Source organism: Sphaeramia orbicularis, chromosome 13 (genome assembly GCF_902148855.1).
Source record: "Sphaeramia orbicularis chromosome 13, fSphaOr1.1, whole genome shotgun sequence".
NCBI lineage: Eukaryota > Metazoa > Chordata > Actinopteri > Kurtiformes > Apogonidae > Sphaeramia > Sphaeramia orbicularis.
This window is the reverse complement of record NC_043969.1, coordinates 30,500,365-30,520,450: the sequence shown is the minus strand read 5'-3', so window position 1 is coordinate 30,520,450 and position 20,086 is coordinate 30,500,365. Positions and strand designations below refer to the sequence as shown.

Sequence of the window (20,086 nt, the reverse complement as noted above, 5' to 3'; positions counted from 1 at the left end):
TTTTCAGGGGAAAACATTTCTGAAAACATATGCCTCGTTTAGCTTTTACCATTTATTTTCCACATGACTTTTCCTCGCTCTGCCTCTTTCTTGTCTTCTTGGTTGCTTCTAGTCTTTTGTGAGTGACAGAGTGGGTGATGGTTTCTGTTTGACCATGGTACATAAATCAGAGTAGGGGGTGCTTGGAGGAGGGGTGGTGACTCTCTGTGATCAGGCAGGTGTGGAAGAAGACAAGCTTTACACTTAAATCAAACCTGAGCAATTACTGGAAAGCCACAGGTACTTGCTAATAGAGAGAGCATGCTGAAAACACACTCACACACATGCACCTGTGAGTGCAGACTTAAAGCGGTGTCCAGACATGATGTCTTTCTGTTCCTCTGGATAGCACTAATCGATTTGGTGACCTCTGTCTCTTAGTGTTTGAACTCAACTGTGCATGTGTGAGTGTGCTAAGTCACTCTATAATTGTCTCCTGAAATCCTAAATGAAATGGCCTTAATGTGGGCCAATGAACAAGACTAATCTGTGAGTCCCAGATTGACCAAAGTTTCATTAGGGAAATGACTCAACCAGGATGATACACTGCACCCTGGACACACTAACATACACACACACACAATAAAAACCATCAATGAATATTTGCATAGAACTTGCTCTTTTTAGTGTCTTTCATTTCCCACTTGGCACTCAGAGCGCATCTATGTACACTGCATTTTTATTACACGTTTCCTGCTGTGTCTCAGAGGACGCATTCATACCTAAACTGAGACACGCACAGAGAGAGAGAGAGAGAGAGAGAGAGAGAGAGAGAGAGAGAGAGAGAGAGAGAGAGAGAGAGAGCGTAAAGTGGGTCATAGCATTGGCATCTTTGCGCATTGGTTACTTTTTTCCCAAAGATGTAACCCGAGGGATATCTCACGGTAACAAACAAACAAACAAACAAGCGGATGTGACAAGAGTTCATTTTGGTGGGGAATTCAAACGGAGCTGCGCTGTCGCCAAAACCTCTGAACCAGACAGGCGGAAAAGCTGATGGAATGTCCAAAGGGCCAACTCTGGTGGTTAAGCCAGTGCTGTGTGCGCTATCATTCACTCTCGCTTTTTCCACGGCAGTGTTAAGCTCTTGCTTATTAACAAGCACTCTCCGTCGATCCATCGAGCGCGTGAGAAAGCGGCTTATCATTTTGCCTCTGTTCTGCGTCTGAGGAGAGAGGATGTGCGCGCACAGGCTGTGGATGCGAGAGGTTTGATGGGTTGTGAATTCACTCTGCAGACCGCACAGAAAGGCAGGTGCCCGAGGAACAGTTTATTTAGGGTCTCATTCTTTTGGAGCAAAAAGTGGCACTTCATCAACATGGCGCGCTTCTTGTAGACACTCTCCGATTATGAAGAAACGGACAAATTCAGCTTTTTCATATGGCACTATATAAACCACTGCAACAAGGCAATAAGAATGTTTTCCAAAGCGCATGGAGGGATATTGTGAGACAAACAACTCTAGTCCTAAATGGCAGAACTTGAAGTTTGCAGAAATTTCAATTTGGAAAGGGGTAAGAGCTCAGTTTGTGTCTCTTTGTCGTTTTGTTTATTACATCTTTGTGCCTCACATGGAAGAATATACTCTGTGCTGCACGCATTCCTTTGGATAATCACCTACCTGCATTGCAAAAAAGCCAAAGCCCATGCGTAATTATTAGTCTACTCCATTGCGCTTGTTTTGTGTTGTTGATGCATCCACTATTTTATCAATTTGCATGGAGGATTAATTAAGCAGTAATGATTATTTTTCAACATATTAGGTGTCAATGTGCAGAAAGTAATCTCATACTACCATTTATTCCATTTTTGTGTGAATTTGCAGACCGATGACTGATACTGACATTTCTGGTGGTGAGCAGTCGGTACAAGTGAAGCCGCGGGAAACTGTCCCTGGTGCTGAAAATGCCCTATTGCATTTGTCACTAGGGGGCAGAAAAGCCTCTTAATTTGTCGATTTGACAAGGCTTGTTCTGCCCCAGTCTATACAGCACATAGGTGTTGGTGTACCACTAAAAATCTCACTAAATTCTCTACAGAAATGCAAATCTTTGGAAATACAAACATAACCACTAAGATGTTTATAGTTTTAGTCAGTGCGATACTTAGGAGAGACAATGCCTGTCAGACAGACAGACAGACAGACAGATAGACAGACCCCATAGCCATTCAACATGCCACAGCTCAGTAGCAGAGGTGGATTGGATTATTGTTGTCATCAGCTGAAATAAGAGCCTCCTACAGACCAGGCAGGGCATGTTGAGCACCACAGAATGTGACAGAGCTTTGGGTCAAGCTTTGAAGACAAAATTGAAACCCCAGCGGTCCCTGGGCTATTAAGGCAGCTCCTTTGCGGTCTCCCATATGCTGTCAAAATATGGAGCATCCTTGGCACTTAGAAAGCAGGAGGTGTCAAGTTGTCAGTCTTCAGCCACCTCCTTAGTTTGTGTGTTTCTGTTTAATGTGAACATTGGGATGTGAGGGAGAAAGGTCAGTACTAGCCTATAGTGGACAAAGATCTACCTCTTGTCTTTATTTTGGCAAACCTTGGGCTAAGATGAGGAAAAAGAGGGGAAAAGATTTAGGGAAGACGGTTTGGAGGATCAGGAACGGCTGCTAATCTCCTCAACATGGAGGAAATGGCTTTTCCATGTAAAATGTGTCTCTCCTCATGTGTTTCTCCTTGGCTGATGATGATGAATCTCAGCACGTTCCTTCTCTCTTTTTTTTCTCCCTCTTTTGTCTCTGCCTCTTCCTTTCTGTCGCTCCAGGGCAGAGATGCTAAGAGACACCAAGGGAGGGAACACACTCTCATCCTTCTGCTCTTCATACCAATCCATATTTTCAGTCTCCTCTCTTCTTTTCTCCTCTCTTCTTTTCTCCTCTCTTCTTTTCTCCTCTCTTCTTTTCTCCTCTCCTCTCCTCTCCTCTCCTCTCCTCTCCTCTCCTCTCCTCTCCTCTCCTCTCCTCTCCTCTCCTCTCCTCTCCTCTATGTGTTACTCAGTCATCTGCAATGTCATTTATGTACAATTTCAAAGATGACATCTGACTTACCAGTTTGGTGCTCTCCTCTTTTGGTGCTTCAAACATATGGAATGTGAGCAGGAAAGCTGTAAGCTCTTTGGACCCTCAAAGCTATCATGAAGCTACAGCTGCTGGACAGTTTGCAAATGCATTTAGAGAGCTCTTTGCCACTGTGTGTGAGAGAGTGAGAAATGGCAAGAAAATTAACCATAAATACTGGCTTTTATTTCATTTCCTTCTGTCCATTCATATCTACCCTGATGCCCGGTCCACTTAGTGACGTATCCAACACTTTTAGGCCTCTCATGTGTCCCAAAATAAAACACCAGGCAGATGGTAATATGGCTTATATGGCTTATATTGTTTCCATCTAACCTTTCTCGTAAAGCAGTTGGAATACACATCGGACTCTGCTGCTAAACATACTGTATCTTGGTCTATTCCCAATCATCCAACCAGGCTTTTATGTAGAAGAAAGAAGCAGCAGTAACAGTCAGTAACACTAAATGTGCTCATAAGACCCACATACCCGCTCTCTCTCACACACGTAGGCCACACTTCTCTTCTTTTGATGTCAATGCTGAACCCCTGCACTCGGGGAGCCCCCTGTAGCATCTTCAGTGAAGGCATTATCATGCTGCAGTTGTCGTGTTTATTTTTATTCCGGTGCTGCTCTTCACTCCACACCCCGGGGGAACCTGGGAACCCATTTGTAGCACTGGCGGCTTGAGCACTGCCATGAGCGCTCTTAATTAGACGAAGTGAGTGACTGTAAGATAAGAGTGTGTGTTTTTTCTTTTTTTTTTTTTTTGCATGTCATTTCCCTGTGTTTCCTGACCTTTTATGTTGCTAATAATGAGGAACACCAAAATATTTTTGACTTCCCCCATAGAGGATTTTGTGTAATAAGTTTGCTTTAGAAACTATTTAGGATAAAAATTTGCCCCCCAGGTGTCTATATTTGAGACTCACTGAGAATATACATGTGAAGGAAACTGCATTATAGAAGAAAGAACAGTGTAATAAAATAAAAGCTGTCATTCTAATTGCTAATTGTGCATTGCTGATCAGATGCAACTATTTCCCCTCAGTTTCACATCTAACAGTATTATGAATTTTCCCATTTATAATGTCTAAAAAACTGCACAAACAAGTAGGTTGATGCACTCTAATTAACAGGATCTGGAATAAGTAACCTGGAAAACATTTTAAGAGACTCTCTTGGGTTTACTGCTTATCTATGTTTATATTTTTTCTCTCCTGGCCAGAAGCACTGTTAACTGAATTTTGACCCTGAAAACCAAGTACTTCCACAATTTAATGATTATTGTGGTTGCTAAGTTGTTTACAGGTTGTCATGAATTCAGGTAGACATCTGTCAGTCATAACTGATCATATCACACTGACCCAGTACTAACAACGTGGATTAGCCGGGTTTTTCAACATTTTTTTCTGTTTTGACATATCTTCTTTTTTTTTTTTTTTTTTTGGAGGTAAAATATATTTTTGTATTTAGTCACAAATATTTAATGGCATAAAACTTTAATGTTATGTCAAATTAATGTGAAAACAAATAAACATCTCTCTTTGTTTTGCAAATTACTGACCTGATGCATAATTTTTGATCAAAGTACAAGGTTTTTAGATGTGTCCTGTTTCTGTTCTGGATGTTAAAAAGAAAATTAGGCAATGAATTTAATTACATTGACGTTAGTTGGCATTGATTCTTTCTGTGTGCACTCTGCATGTAATCTGTGTATTCATGTAGATTTCCTTTGTGTTTGTGATGAATGAAGCACACATCTTGTGGATTAGCGATTATAACCCTCCCATAGGTGTGAGTTGGAATCTGTCTTTGTGTTAGCCACAGTAGACTGGCACCTAAATCAGGCTGCTGGTTCCCTATCATCTGTGTACCTTGTACAAGAAAAGGCTCTAGACCTCCATCACCCTGAACAGAAACAAGCCAACAGACAAAATAAATGAATGAAACCTTACTTTATTACTTGTTCATTTTTGTCCAGGTGTTATGCTTGAAAAAATATGGCCACCCACTTGTCATTTTGTTAGCCTCTACTGATGGAGCAGTTGATGGGATTTGGATTTTGCCAACAACTAAACTCTGCAATGTCACATCTGAGCTATGAGCTAACATTTGCCTCATCACGGGAGTCAGCCTGCTTTTCATTTGTCCAGAAGTAATCGTCAGTCAGTGAGCTGTGTGTCCTGACTAATTTAATTTCATAAGCTCCTGGGTGTCCTGAGAGAAACTATAAAAAAGGATGGATGATGTAACCAGACTAACAGAAAATCTGATGGGATTACATGAGGTGTTAGTAGTGGTCTTTGATTTTTACCGGTTTGCAAATCATGCTGCCTGATTATGTAATCTACTGTAGGCCTTTATGATTTCTTTAAAATTAAGTATTAAACACGTTAGAAAGTATAGTAGGCCCTGTTGTTAATTGGTATTATGATGAGAAATGAAGCTGGTTATAATATAGTATAGTAAATGTAGTATAAATATAGTAAAGTAATAATAAATATTTCTGATTGTTTATTATTTATTCGTTATTGATTATTTCTGATTACTGTATTAAGTATAAATTATAATTACAGGATATCTACAGTGGTGGAAAATCTATTGGATACCCTATGCATTTCACAGTCACTAGTTGCTTTTCCATTGACCCCCAAATTGTGCGAATATGACCTGTGCATAAAAATTAGCCAAATGGAATAACAACAATTTCACCCAAACCCTCGTTTTTCCATGAAAAGTTTTTGCACTTGCAAGAGGTGGTTTTTCAGGCATAGCAGAATTGGTATATCATGCAAAACTGCAATGGAAAGACCTTTTTGTGCAACTAGAGTCACGTAAACAAAAAAAACCCGAATGTTGATGGATGTTACAAAAAGCGAAGAAGAAAAGTTTTAAACCTGTAAAGCCTGAACCATTAAATCATTGACAGAAAATTCCAGTTCTTTGAAACTGGAGCCTTTATTGGTCCTTTTGAACAACCAAAAAACCCCCATTTTTTTCAAATATCAATTTCCATGTATGATTTTTGTATCATATTTGATACATCGGGTCTCAATGCTCAAAAACATGTCTAACAAATTGGTAATTCCTTTTCAAAATTGGCAAAGTTCTGCCTTCTAACAATCTTGTAGTGTCACTGGAAAGGCCTCTGGTGAACAAATTCCTCCCCCTGGTGGATTATCCGTGTATTGCGTGTATCTAATTGTATACATCAGGTTTTTCAAGAAAAAAAAATCACACTGATCATGTAAAGGGCTTTACAACTCATGTATCAAATATGATACGTTTGGCATTATAGGGTTAAACCAAGCATGGCGCGGTATGTGTGGATACACATGTTTTTTAATTTAGTACGGGATAGAGGGGTAATGAGCATTCTAGATTCAAAACAATAGATATTTACCGTACTTTCCGGGCTATAAGGTGCACTGGAATATAAGCCGCACCTGACTATAAGCTGCGGCTGACTTTAAGTCGCACCTGACTTTAAGCTGCAGGTGTCCACGTTGTGACATGAGATATTTATACAGAAAGATGTTAAACAGAAAGATTATTTAAATATTTATTTTCATACCTTAACTGCTTTTTTCCAAACAGTGGCTGTAACATGGCAGGAACACGGCTGGTTAAAAAACCCAGAAAAGTCATTGATCTGTATCTTCATCTTCCTTCTGCTCATTAAACCACTGCAGTCGTCTACTTCAGTGTCAGAGTTGAACAGCCTCAGCGCCATCCCACACCTTCTCAGTCTCTCCTCCGTTGTTGCTCAATGGCACTTCCGTGCTGCAGCTTTATTTCCTTCTTCGACAGACGCATCGATTGGTTTTAACTTCAAAGCTGCATCATATGCATTTCTTCGTGTGTTTTCCATGATGAGGGTTTGTGCATGACACGCAAAATGATTGTTAAAAGTTAAGATTAAAACTTCTCCTCTCCGCATCACCTCTTCCACCTGTCTGCCTCACTTTTGCGCTTCCTGCTAGAGCGCCCCCTGGTGGCCATTAGCCTGTATAAATCTACACTCGAGCTGTATCGCTGTATAAGCCGTGGGGTTCAAAACAAGAAAAAATTAGTGGCTTATAGTCCGGAAAGTACAGTATGTTTGGTGCTATGTTTATGGAATGACTTCTTGTGACATCTCGTGATAATAGATAAACAAATCATCACATTTGTGATTCATTGGAAAAACCAACATTACACACTACTGTTTTTTTTTTTGACATTTAGTAAATATCGGTAAAGTTTTGTGCATATGTCCAATGGACAAGTGATTACTTTTAAGTCATTGAACTCTGCCAAGTATTGTGCCATGGTTGAAACCCTCCTACTCCCTTCTGCACATGCTCTGTTCCATCGAGGTCAAAACTGGATGTTTCAGCAAGATAATAGAACACATCCAAGGCATGAAAGGTTGAAACTGTAAAGAATTTACTTTTATTATTTTTTCTTAATAAAAAAAAAAAAAATCTACTTATCTGCTTACCTACCCATCCACCCTGGGTTTGAGTTGTAGACCAAATCCCCCTAGCTTTTAATGACAGGTCCTATTTCAGCAGCAGTTGGATTGCTGTTCTTGCTCATGAAGGAAAATAAGGCTGCCTTAATACACTGTGACTGATATTACACGGACCCAAACTAAGGATGAAGGATCACCCATTCATTCATTTGTATTCTCATCTTTCATGATGTCAAAGCTCAGTATAGTGTAAACATCAGCCTAGGAGTAAAAGTGGAATCATTCCAAAATCGTAGTCTCCTTTTTACACATTGTGTTGTTCCTGCACTTCTAAAATGACTGAGTTATTCCTGATTGCTGATTAAGTACAGAAATGTCAGTACATGCAGTAGAGGCGTGGGCGATGAGGACTTTAGCCTTGGGGGGTGAAGCCTGTGTGAAACAGGCGAGCATTTAGTACAAGATGGACAGATGTGCAGCCTGTGTATTTTTGGTGACTCTTCCTGTAGCAAACACACATCTGCACTCATACACTTCCCACAGGTCAACCCATTAAATCTTAGTTTTGGTACGGTATTATCATGAATGTTATGTCATCATTCTCATCCTCGTGTGCCACTGTTTGACCCTAATGAACACAGTTGATATACAGAGACACGCATCTGCTGCACTCTCCTCCTCTTTATAATCACTCCATAAACTACACAACAATGCTGCAGCTGATAAGTACTGGATCTAAGTGTGTGCATTCGAGTAGTACGCTGCATGGCAGCCACACTGTCACAGCTGCACATGTTCTGAGAAACATCAGAGGGAGATAGATGGGAAGAGCAGGAGGAGGGAGTAGTGAACAGATGACCAGGAGAAAGGTGGAAATGTGTGTGTTGAGGGAGAAGACTGTCAGATGAAGGTGCCGCCACAGCTCTGACAGTACAGAGGAAGATGAACAGCAGGAGTTTTGCCATGTTTGTTTGTTTGAAGTGTAGAAGCTTTCTGTCAGTCTGACGCCACTCTGGAGTGTCCAACAAGTGTGATATGAGGGAAACCAAAACAGTATTTTCTGGACCCAGCTACAGGTGAAGCTCAGTGTTTTGGATACAGGATCTTACGTGAGAAGTGGACTCTTGCTTCTCATATTGAAAATGGAGGAAATTTGCTCTTCACTTTTTGGTCCCACAACTCTTTCTGGCAATAAAATGCGATCTACATTTATCTATGGACAAGCTAAAAAATCAGCTGTGTTGACTGTGGCGACCTTACTGGCACGTAATGTCTACCATATTGGTGGCACTGTGGCTGTACCACAGAAATGCAGGCTCACACAGATTGGTAAGTTAATATGTGTCTAGACAGAGTCGCTCAGTGTGTTGTCTTTTATAAACAGTCTTGTTAGTGTGGGAATATTTTAAGCCCTTACAGTTCAGGAGGAAATAGAATTCTAGAATGTGCAAACTGTTACTGTCCTGCTTTTCTTACTGTCTGTTTACCGCTGATAAAATGTGAGCAGACGAACATATTGCATATTGAACATATTGGTTACTGTTGCTATTTATAGTTCAGGAAAGGAGCAGGAGCTCATGTTTATGTATCAGAATATCCCCAGGATGATCAAATTGCACTCTTTCTGCTACCATAACTTTGAACCTGCAGAAAGCTGGTTTTAATGAGCCATCGCTCATTACATGCAAGAGAAGATTTGTTTGTTGCTCTGCTCATTTCTGTGTGTTATTGGAATGCCAGCAAAAAGATTATGATGTGTAAACGTCTCATTTATTGTGTCCTGTGGACAGTCTGTCAACCAGAACTGAATAGTGCCCTGATTAAAGTTCAGTACACAAAACACACCCTCTGGTTATAAAGGCTAACAGGTGAAAAAGAGCAGTGAGTCATAAATAAGTATTTCAGTTGGATTTTTTATTGATTGTTATGTTTGCGTTTCAAGAGTTGGACTTGTTATTTGGGTGGTGGAGCCTTATGTCACATGAATAGTGCATGAAGGATCAGGCAGATGCTGCTGAATATGAATTTGTGTAGTTATGAATAAATTATGATAAATCTTAGAACTGTAGTTCATGCTACTCATCACCCTTAGACTTAAGATTGAAAAAATCTAACTTCAAACACACACACACACACACACATACGTACACACCCACACACCCACACACACACACACACACACACACACACACACACACACACATATGTATATATATATATATATATATATATATATATATATATATATATATATATATATATATATATATATATATATATGTATTCCCCTGTAAGTCAAATGCATAAATGAAATAAATAATTAAAATGAAATATATACAACATATACATCATAAACCCATAGAAGGGAAGCTGAAGTAATGGGATGGAGATTCTTGAATCTACTTAAAATTATATTAAGACTGGTAATGATGAGCAAGAACACAATATGACGCCAGGTGTTCTGTGTTTGCTGTTGCAGCCCCATCTTCATTGTATGGATCTAAGTGAGGAAAAGCTTTGTTCATCAGGCCATCACAGCAGCATCTCTATCACCTACCCTATTAAAATTTGTTTGAATTGCCAAGGCCTTGGTGCCAAGACAAAGCTTTGATCTGACGTCTCTCTGCTCAGTGCCGACAGAGATGATGAGTTTTTACACATGCACATGGATACACATGCACGCACAGAAGCACAAACACACAACAGTACATGTACACACAATATGTATTTCCTTAGAAAGAGATAGCAAAAATAGTGGTCTGACAGGAAATTCTCTGTATCTGGCAGAAAATGTGTTTTTTTTAACAGGTTGTCTGAGTTGTTTCAGTTACTGTGTTCTTGAACTCTAAGTAATGTGAGACTGCAAGGAGACAACTGGCAAAGCTCATATGATGCAGTCTGTCCCACATACAATTGCATATAAGTGACAATAAGAAACTAGATTCAGTTCTCTCACATGATCTTGCACATGTGTGGTTGAACTGAAGCAAGTGCAGTTTAATCTGAGCATCAGTGCTTGAAGGGAAATATGATAAGGAATCAATGTTAAGGTGCACAGACCACTGAAACCATAATCTTTCATCTGAGAGTCATGTACACTGATTCTCATCTTTGGAGGGCTACTCCGCTCCCCCAGGCAGACATTAATTTTCCTATACCTCTGCCTTGGTTCCTCTGCTTCTAGATCTTTATCATATCCTCAAGGCTAGAATCTAGAGTCTTGAGGTCTGAATGGTGATGAAGTGTGACGTACTTACAGGATATAAGCAGAAATGTGTACAGTGAAAGGCTAGACTAGTTGTTCATAAGCTTTTTGAGCTTGAGACCCAAATGATCCATTTTTGTCTCCTCAGGATCCAAACTTACTAAGATACACCAACATTTTCACTGACCCATAAACCACTAAAAAGGTAGCAACTTAGTAATCAACTCACCATCTCCAAAAGAATAGAATGGAATAGATTTATTGTCATTGCACAATGGCTATACAGCGAAACTGGGTAGAGCTTACCCTCTTTAGTGCCACAAAATAAAAGGACGAATAGCAATAAATAAGACATCTGATAAAATCAAAACATTCAATAAAATCAAACATCCAGTAAAATCAGTGAGTCACTAAAACAGTCATTAAAATCCACAGTTCAGACCCTTTGCCTACACATACTTATATTACACAGAGTTTGGGACAGTATAAACTGACCCAAGGGTCTCCCTTAGGCCTTTATCAGTCTGATTGCCCAAGGATAAAAGCTGTTTTTTAGCCTGTTTGTCCGACTTTTTATTCTTCTATACCTCCTGCCCAAAAGAAGCAAATACTTCTAATGCTAATGTGGACAAACATGTCTCAGAAAGTTTATTCTTCTATTTTGTCTTGTGTCATCTTCCATGTTTTTTTCTTACGTCTTTACACTTGAGAGGGCTTTGGTCAACATTTATTTACCAGGGAACTGTTTTACTGTTTTATCATTTTAATTAGGAAAATTAATCACACACCAGTTTATTGATATATATTTTACTTGACATTTGGCAACCCAATAAAAGCTCTGTGAACACATTTTTGGTCCCAACCCTAAATTTGATTTAACCTCATGTCTGTGTTGCCATGGTAATGCCACACAAAGCTTATAGCTATATACACATTCTTAAAGAACATCAGTTAAAAGCCAAAAAACAAAAAAAAAACAAAAAAAACCCAAAAACTTTCAGAAAACAGAACCCAATTTGAACAACAAGCACTTAAATGGGCAAACATTGAAGAGTAAAACAGTCTGAGACCAGAATATAAGAACTAACACATATATTTATGTCCAAAGGGTTGCCGGTTTGATTCCCCAGATGGCAGGGAAATTGTTAGGTGATGTGCCCTTAAGCAAGACACTTATCCCTCCATTTGCTTAACAGGTTAAGAGAAACAAACTCAAATAAACAAAACAAATAATTGCCCTATATTTTGATGGAGAAAAACAAGAAGAACAACAACAAAATCCCAGGAAAACTGGGATAGGGTAGAGACCATAGTTGCTATTTGCAGTTGTGACCATATTTGGACAAAAGGGGTGGAGCTGTGGGGTGTTGGAGCTTTCTGTGAAGGGTCTTGAGGGAGTGAATGCTGAATACTAGATTGTGACCTCAATAAACTTCATCCGCTCTGTGTAACAAAGTCATTTTATAGTCTAGTTAGTGGAACCTATTAACCACAACAGGCAGACTAAAATGTGATTTATTAAAAATACCCAAACTTTGAAAGTCTGACTCGGCAGGCGAACAAGCTGTCACAGAGACCCGTCAATCAGGATGGGAAACAGCAGACATCAAAGCTTCTATTCAGCAGAGATCTTATTAACGGAGTAAGAATTTAAAGATGAACCACCAGAACACTCATTAGAGGGTCCAAATAAAATAGATGTGACCAGAAGAAAAAGAATGATGTAGCATTTTTAAACTAATGTTCAATAAATCTTTGGGAATCAGGGCTTTTTGGAGCCACCCCAGGAGCTGTCAGAGGTGTTACAACTTTAAGACACTTCACATCGATCTACCTTGTAGGGAATATCTGGGTCAGAATGTCATTTGAGTTAAAGGTACATACATACATGTACATACATACATACATACATACATAGACACATACAAACATACACAGACATACATACATACATACATACATAGACACATACAAACATACGTATACATACATACATAGACACATACAAACATACATATACATACATACAGACAGACTAAACAGAGTGTGCACAGTTATGCATTTTTCCTATCAGATCACGAGATGATACATGCTATCTATATCTATTTCTAGATTTTTCTGGTGAGCTGCCCTGTGTTGGCTGTTATGTAGAATAATACATATGCAGGCTTCTTTATTCCCTTTTTACTCTTTCCCCTGTGAAATATATCTGACTGCCTCACAGAAAAAAAAAGACTTAGTATTTATACTCCAAGGGAATTGTTGGAGAACAGGCATGTACTCACTCACGGTGGCAAACAGCATTTATTCACTTTGGCCTGATTTATGACTTGGTACTTCTGAGTGATGGAGAAGTTTTAGAGAGGTGCTTGTTTGGTCTGAATCATGGATTTTACACCCAGAAACAGGCTGAGATCGACGACCCAGAACAGCTCGACTGTTCAGTGGAGCAGAGACTGTGAGAATGATCAATACTCGGGGAAACCCACATTTGACAGTGGCCTTTATTGCACTCCCTCTGTAATGAAGCTGTGAAGCTCAGAACTGGCTGTGAGATAAATAATGCACAACAGCCTATTTTCTTATTTTTGATACAAAACCTTTTACTTCTATCTCAGAGTGTTTTCAGTGTCCCATTACTTTCACTAGACTGAGAGTTTGTACACAGTAATACAATGGTCGCATATACATTACGAACATACATGAGAGAATTTATCAGCGGTAAAAGAGGTTTTGAGATCCTTTATTTATGCAACAGCTATTTTATGTTTTACTGCTGTTAGGGCCAGATCCAGAATTGATTACATAGCTTTTGCGGGGATAAAATTGGTGCAAATGAGTCAAAAATATTGTGTGTAATTCACAAACTACCCCTAAGCAGATAGCGTCAATGTTGGGCCTGTATCCATAACATAGATGTAAATCATGGAATATTTATACAGTACATCCTGTGCAAAATCCACCTCTTTGTAAATAAGTCCTATTGCCAAAAACATCTAATTCACAAAAGACCAGAGCAAATTCCTACATGCAGTTTGGCTGGTGTTTATACCACCTGCTGTGCATCTCCAAATCTACAAGTGTGTGAAGCTTGAATGATATTGAATTAATGTTTAATCATGTCAAGTCGTAAGCACTTTCAGTCAGACTGTTTCATTGCATATCTGTTTATCCTTATTATCATGCAATCTACAAATTTAACTGTTGCAGAACACGCATCATTAATGACTGTCAAATCCTGACTGATCTGCTGTTAATGAAGTTACTGCTACAGTGCCATGAATAAATGTACATGATCTGTTGTGGGGTTCATAGGCTCTGTGAAACATCCAGTTGTGACACCAAACAGAACATCAGGACTAATATTTCTGCACATGCAAGACACATGACATTATTTTAAATGTCTGACATTAATAAAACACATTCCAGACCTGCCTGAAATCTATTACCTGGAGCCGGTTTGGATGGACATATCTGTAGATTGTATTATAGATTTAAAACACTATCTAAACACGACAGATTCAATGTGTAATTTGAGGGACTTTTGAAGCCCATGGGATATATCTTGCATCCATCTTTATTAAAAGTAAAAAAAAAATAAAATAAAAAATAATAATAATAATAATTTTTAGGTTCATTATGACCATGTCTTTAAATATTCCATAATTATTTAATTATGGAAATAATCACTTATTAATAAATAATTCATAAATAGTTAAATAATAACTAAATATATTAGAATGTCAACTAAATAACAGTCTGAATTTAATAACAACCACCTTCTAATTAGCTAAACAATAATAAAATGAGCTTATTCAAAAATGGTTTTGACTGTGTTCTTTTTATTACGTTGAGATAATCATGACCGATTTTTCTTTTATAGATAGATAAAATTTGATATGGAAAATAACAAATTGTATCTGTGTCCAAGAAATCACTTTCAACTAAGTTACTCATTACAAAAACACCTCTCAAGGAAGTGTGTTAATTCCAAATCACATGACCTGCTCCACATGATGTCATTTCCTCCTGAAGAAAACACTGGTAAGACTCCAAGATATGTTATTTTTCCTCCTTCTTAGTTATTTAATATAAAGAAGTGTGTGAGTTAAGTGTGTATTTATCACACTGTTATGTCAACAGTGTTACTACAATATTTTTATAAATAACTTTCAATTTTACTCAATTGCGTGTATAATATATAGAAGAATCTTTCTGTAAAAATGCCAAGTTGTTGATTTTAGGCCTGAAAACAGCAAAAATGTCAACTATACCTGTCAGCTATGTTACCCTAGAAAGGTAACTCAAAAAGTCCCTCAATTATATATTGACCTAACACGACTGATTGCGGTGGGAACTGTGTGTGCATGTATGTACTCATTAAAGACATGAAATCTTAGGCTTTTTGCCATTTTCTTTGTGGACCACCTGTGGCTGAAATGCAGAGAAACACCTGAAACATTAGAAATTTAGGACCAAAAAAGGGAAAATTGCTGTCCTGTGCAAAACTTTATGAGTGTGTTTGCACCATTATGTCAGTAGTGCTATATTCTTGGCGCAAATTGCAGGCACAAATGCGATGCAAATCCCCTGGACACTAGTGAACGCAATCCATTCTTTGTGCATCTGGCCCTTATTTATCAACTATGTAGTGATGATCATTTTTCATATTTAGTCAAACCATTGTCTTTTATTTTGTTACAGATAAATCTATTTACAATCATTATATAATTTTCTTTTGGTGTTAAGTTGCAGGATGAGAGTGGTTCATTGTGACATCAGATATGCATGGAGGGGGGGTTGTGTCCATAACTAATGTAACTTACATTGGTGTGAAACGAAACTGAATCTTAACATGCTTTCAACGTCCGACTCCTGACTTCTGTGACTTTATTATACAGCGTGGATCTTACACAACATTTTCACAACTTCTAACCTGTATCCACTGAACCCCCTCCACTTCCCTATGGGCCCCCCACAAATGCTGGGCCCCATGAATCTGTCATATTCACCCCCCCCTTAATGGTGCCCCAGGTTTTACCACCGCTATCCCAGGTTAATTTGAGCAAAACACTGAATCTAATTTCATATCCTCAGGTCAAAATGCTGAGATTAAAAAAAACATACAAACCAAAACCAATTCAGAGTATGGGATTATGATGATGATGATGATGATGATCAGGCAGTTAATGCTGCTGTTGCCCTGTGCGAAGAGGATAAAGAAAAGTGAAAAGCCTAATGATGATTCTCCTGACAACAGTATGATGATAATTATAATAACTAATAATAACAGTTTTTCTTATATCTTATTCTTATTTTTTATGTCTTATTTCATGCTGCTTCCTCTGAAAATATATGTACTAATATGCATTGTTTATGTAGTCTTTTTATGTGAAGTTATGCCCCCACTGGACTTCTATGTACATCCAAAGATTACCCCTGATTATAAGTCTGTTAAAAGTAGATGATGTCGGAAACAGAGGCTAAGCTTAATTATTTATTTCAGTGGTTGTTCTCTTGATATTGCATGTATTCATTATGTGTCCTGTTGGGAGACAATACATAGTTCATGTTTCTGTTGCTGCATCTATGTATGTTATGCTACTGGATAGTTTGAGAATAAAATGTATGTTATTACTAAGCCCATCCTCAGCACTAGAGCCTGTTAACTGTTCTCGGTCTGCATTCTGTCAAGGATGCTTGAATATCTGATTTGGTGACATAAGAGGTTTGACTCTAGCTGTATGTCCTCTCACTATATTCATCAGATGAAAATTTTCTCACCCATGGCCTGTTTTCAGTTTTCACAGTGTTGCATTTGATGATTTTAAATGTGAATTTTCATGCTATCTTTCTGCCAAGCTTTGTGATGATAGGCCTGATAATATTTTTATTAAAAACTTATAAGCCATGAATTTCTGAAAAAATACAGCCTTACGTTCAGCATACAGTACATGCAGAAAAATATCTTGATTTTTCTGGAGGCTTATTTTACCAAAAATAAATATTTTAAAATATGTCTTTGAAGTGAAACCACATTACTTGACTGTACTTGTGTTTTTTTGCTTTTTCTTTTTTTTTTTTTTACCCATCTCTGGGTTTTTGCCTCTGCTGCTTTAAATGATCTATGTGCAGCTGAAGATGCTTATCAAGGAATTAAAGTTCAAAGAAGTTGGTAATCCTCGTTGTATACACCTTCCCTTCCCTAGGCAGCGCAGGATTGCATAGTGATAGCTCTTTCAACCCCCTTCTCTGCAGACAGTGTGGCCTGGTGTTATGTAAGAGATCAGCGCTGTGCAACTTTTTTCTCTTGTGTATGTATGCACTATGTTGAATAAATGGAGAATGTTTTTTCAGATCAATGGAGATTTACTGGTCATAGGAATATTTAAGTAGTCTGTAAAAACAGTACATGTACAGGGGTTGGATAAAATAATGGAAACACCTTAAAAAATCAACAAAATATAATTTAATATGGTGTAGGTCCACCTTTTGCGGCAATTACAGCCTCAATTCTCCGAGGTATTGATTCATACAACTTGTGAATTGTTTCCAAAGGAATTTTAAGCCATTCTTCAGTTAGAATACCCTCCAACTCTTTTAGAGACGATGGCGGTGGAAATCGACGTCTTACTTGAATCTCTAAAACTGACCATAAATGCTCAATAATGTTGAGGTCTGGGGACTGTGCCGGCCATACGAGATGCTCAACTTCATTAGAATGTTCCTCATGCCATTCTTTAACAATTCTAGCTGTATGGATTGGGGCATTATCATCTTGAGGTGAAGGTGTTTCCATTATTTTGTCCAACCCCTGTAGGAAATATCCTGTCACCCTAAGAGTTCCAAAAAACTGAATTAATTGCATGACCTCACCTCGACAAGGTGGTTCAAAGGTTAAAGGTTAAGGTTAAGAAAAAAAACTTTCTCTCAACCCTATAAAAGATTTCCCAGAATTCTTGAGGGGTGGGGCTATATGCTGAAGAATGCAGATTGGTGGAACACACTCGCAGTGTTCCGCAGTTACATTTATCTACAATGTATAAGCAAGTGCACAACTACAAACTTATTTATTCTATTTCTAAAAGCTTTTCTTTGTGTTTTGATCATTTGGAAAATGGAGAAAAAGAAGAGAAGCAATGACAAGTGAACAGACGACGAAGTCCATTTGCTGAATATTCGGCTTGCTCCTACAAGTGCATTGCAATAATATGTCTACTCAAAAGAGTGTATTCAGCAAATATGCTCAAAACACCCTGGACCTCATTGAATGTATTTGCCAAATATGCTCAAGAGAAATTCAGCTGGACTTCAGGTCGCTGACTTGAAAAGACCAAACCTGATTTGAGTATGTTTTCCAGAACTTTGAGATGCGGTGGAAATGCAAACCATGCAGACTGTTGTTGGAATAGAGGCAATTGACACAGGAAGTAGTTTGGATCTGAATGAAGTTTATCCAATCTGCCCTGACTTTTGCATGGTCAATTATAGACTTGGCCTGAACTCATCTGCATGTCATTGTTGAGGTTGTTGCCATGACAACGGTATGAATTTGAGGTTTTGCCATGAAACAGGAAGTATTTAGAAATCAAATTTGGTTCATCCAATTTACCTCAGATTTGACATGCTGAATTACACACCTGACCTGAACACACCTGCATTACAGCTTTGGGGCTGTTGCCATGGCAACACTGTGCATTTCAATAATCTGCCATTGTTACGGTCCCTGATGCAGATGTCTAGGGGTAAATCAGGGACACATAACACATAAGAAGGGCAACTTCTGTAGTGTGCAAAATAATGATTTGCTTAACACAAATTTTCACAAGAGCGAAACAAAGAGGAGAAGGGATCCCAGCAGCAAAAGAGAGGAGAATTAATGTTAAACTGAAAGACTGGGTCAGTCTCCCACACTACCAAGCTAAACCTAGAACTAAAGGGCAAAAAGAACAGTGACACTGGCAGCAGGCAGTGGCAGTCAGAGAGAAAGGGCTCTATGGCATTCCTTCCTCTGCCAGGCCAATCAGCTGTGAAGGGAATAAATTAGACAAGGTTAATACAAAATAGAGGACTATGTGGCTGGGGAGTACACAAGGTATATGTAACAACATTTAACAGGAACATTTATGTAACAACATTTAACAGGAAGTTGTTTAGAACTCAGCTGTATGCTACTTTATCTGATATTCCCCACGTTTTTCAAGCTTTATTAGAGACCTGACCTCAACACATGTAAATGTCTGTTGTAATTCTGATTTACTTTAATAAACAAAATGATTTAATCTAACAAAGTCAACCATTTGGGGTCATAGTATCAAAACAGATGTCCTATGAAATGTGTGCAGATCTGAGGAGAAACTACACGACAGAATGTTTGTACGACACTAGTGTGACATTGTGATCATGTACGTTCAGAAAGGTGGAATGGAAAAGTCAAACATCACTGTGAATTTCATTACTCATTACAATGTATTTGTTTTTCTCTATCCTGATGTAAAACTCAACCATAAATCAACACTGTAATGCTTATTTTAAAACATTTTATTCATTGTAGTTTGAATCTTTGTCATTATTTTCACCCATGATGAGTTAGAATCCCTGGATTCTATCGTAAAATTCACAAGTCAGTGTTTGGGTTTTTGGAGAAGGGAGGATTCACGACTTTTTGGCTAGTGTTGCTTTAGTAAAAACAATATGTTTTTGCTTAATTTTGGAGGATCTGAAATGCATATGAAAATGAGTAACAATTACAGAATGAAAAAAATGATTACTGTTAACTTACGTGCAAAACTTCAATCTAAATTTCAACCCTGCATTTGGTTTTTCTGCATCCTCTATATTAAACAGCACCTGACCATGTGTCCTTAATCCACTACAGCTTCAGACAGGGAGTGGTGACGTTAATAATACTCCAGGAGCTCTTCTTTCTGCTTCTGTATTAAAACATGCTTAGTGTAATGCTGCTTTTGTATTACTTTGCCGCAGCTTGAAAAAAATTCTAGGTTACATCTATGTTGCATCACAGTAACACACAGATCTTATAAGAGCATCTGTTGGCACATTTATCTGATTCTGTAGTATCAGTATATTACAGTTTTATAAAACACAAGTTAATCATGTGAATATGTAATGATCTGATTAGTGTGTATGGCCCTTATTGGCTATAGCAGAGCATGTACACTTAGATATCGCATGTATAGAAGAAAACACATACACACACATGCGGCCAAACACACTTTTTCATACACACAAACACACCAGATGCATGCACACACTCAGCTAATGAGGATGGAAATCTTACTGTCTCTCTTCTGTCATC

General features: G+C 38.3%; 1 protein-coding gene across 1 annotated transcript in view; it reads left to right on the top strand.

Annotated features, from left to right (window-relative positions):
- The first annotated feature begins 852 nt into the window (after positions 1-852).
- LOC115431806 (1-phosphatidylinositol 4,5-bisphosphate phosphodiesterase eta-1-like) overlaps positions 853-20,086 on the top strand; it is a 73,588-nt gene continuing 54,354 nt past the window's right edge. The window contains 1 exon segment of the mRNA XM_030152456.1: positions 853-1,553. Within this exon segment, the coding sequence (XP_030008316.1) occupies positions 1,511-1,553 (43 nt within the window). The 5' untranslated portion in view covers positions 853-1,510.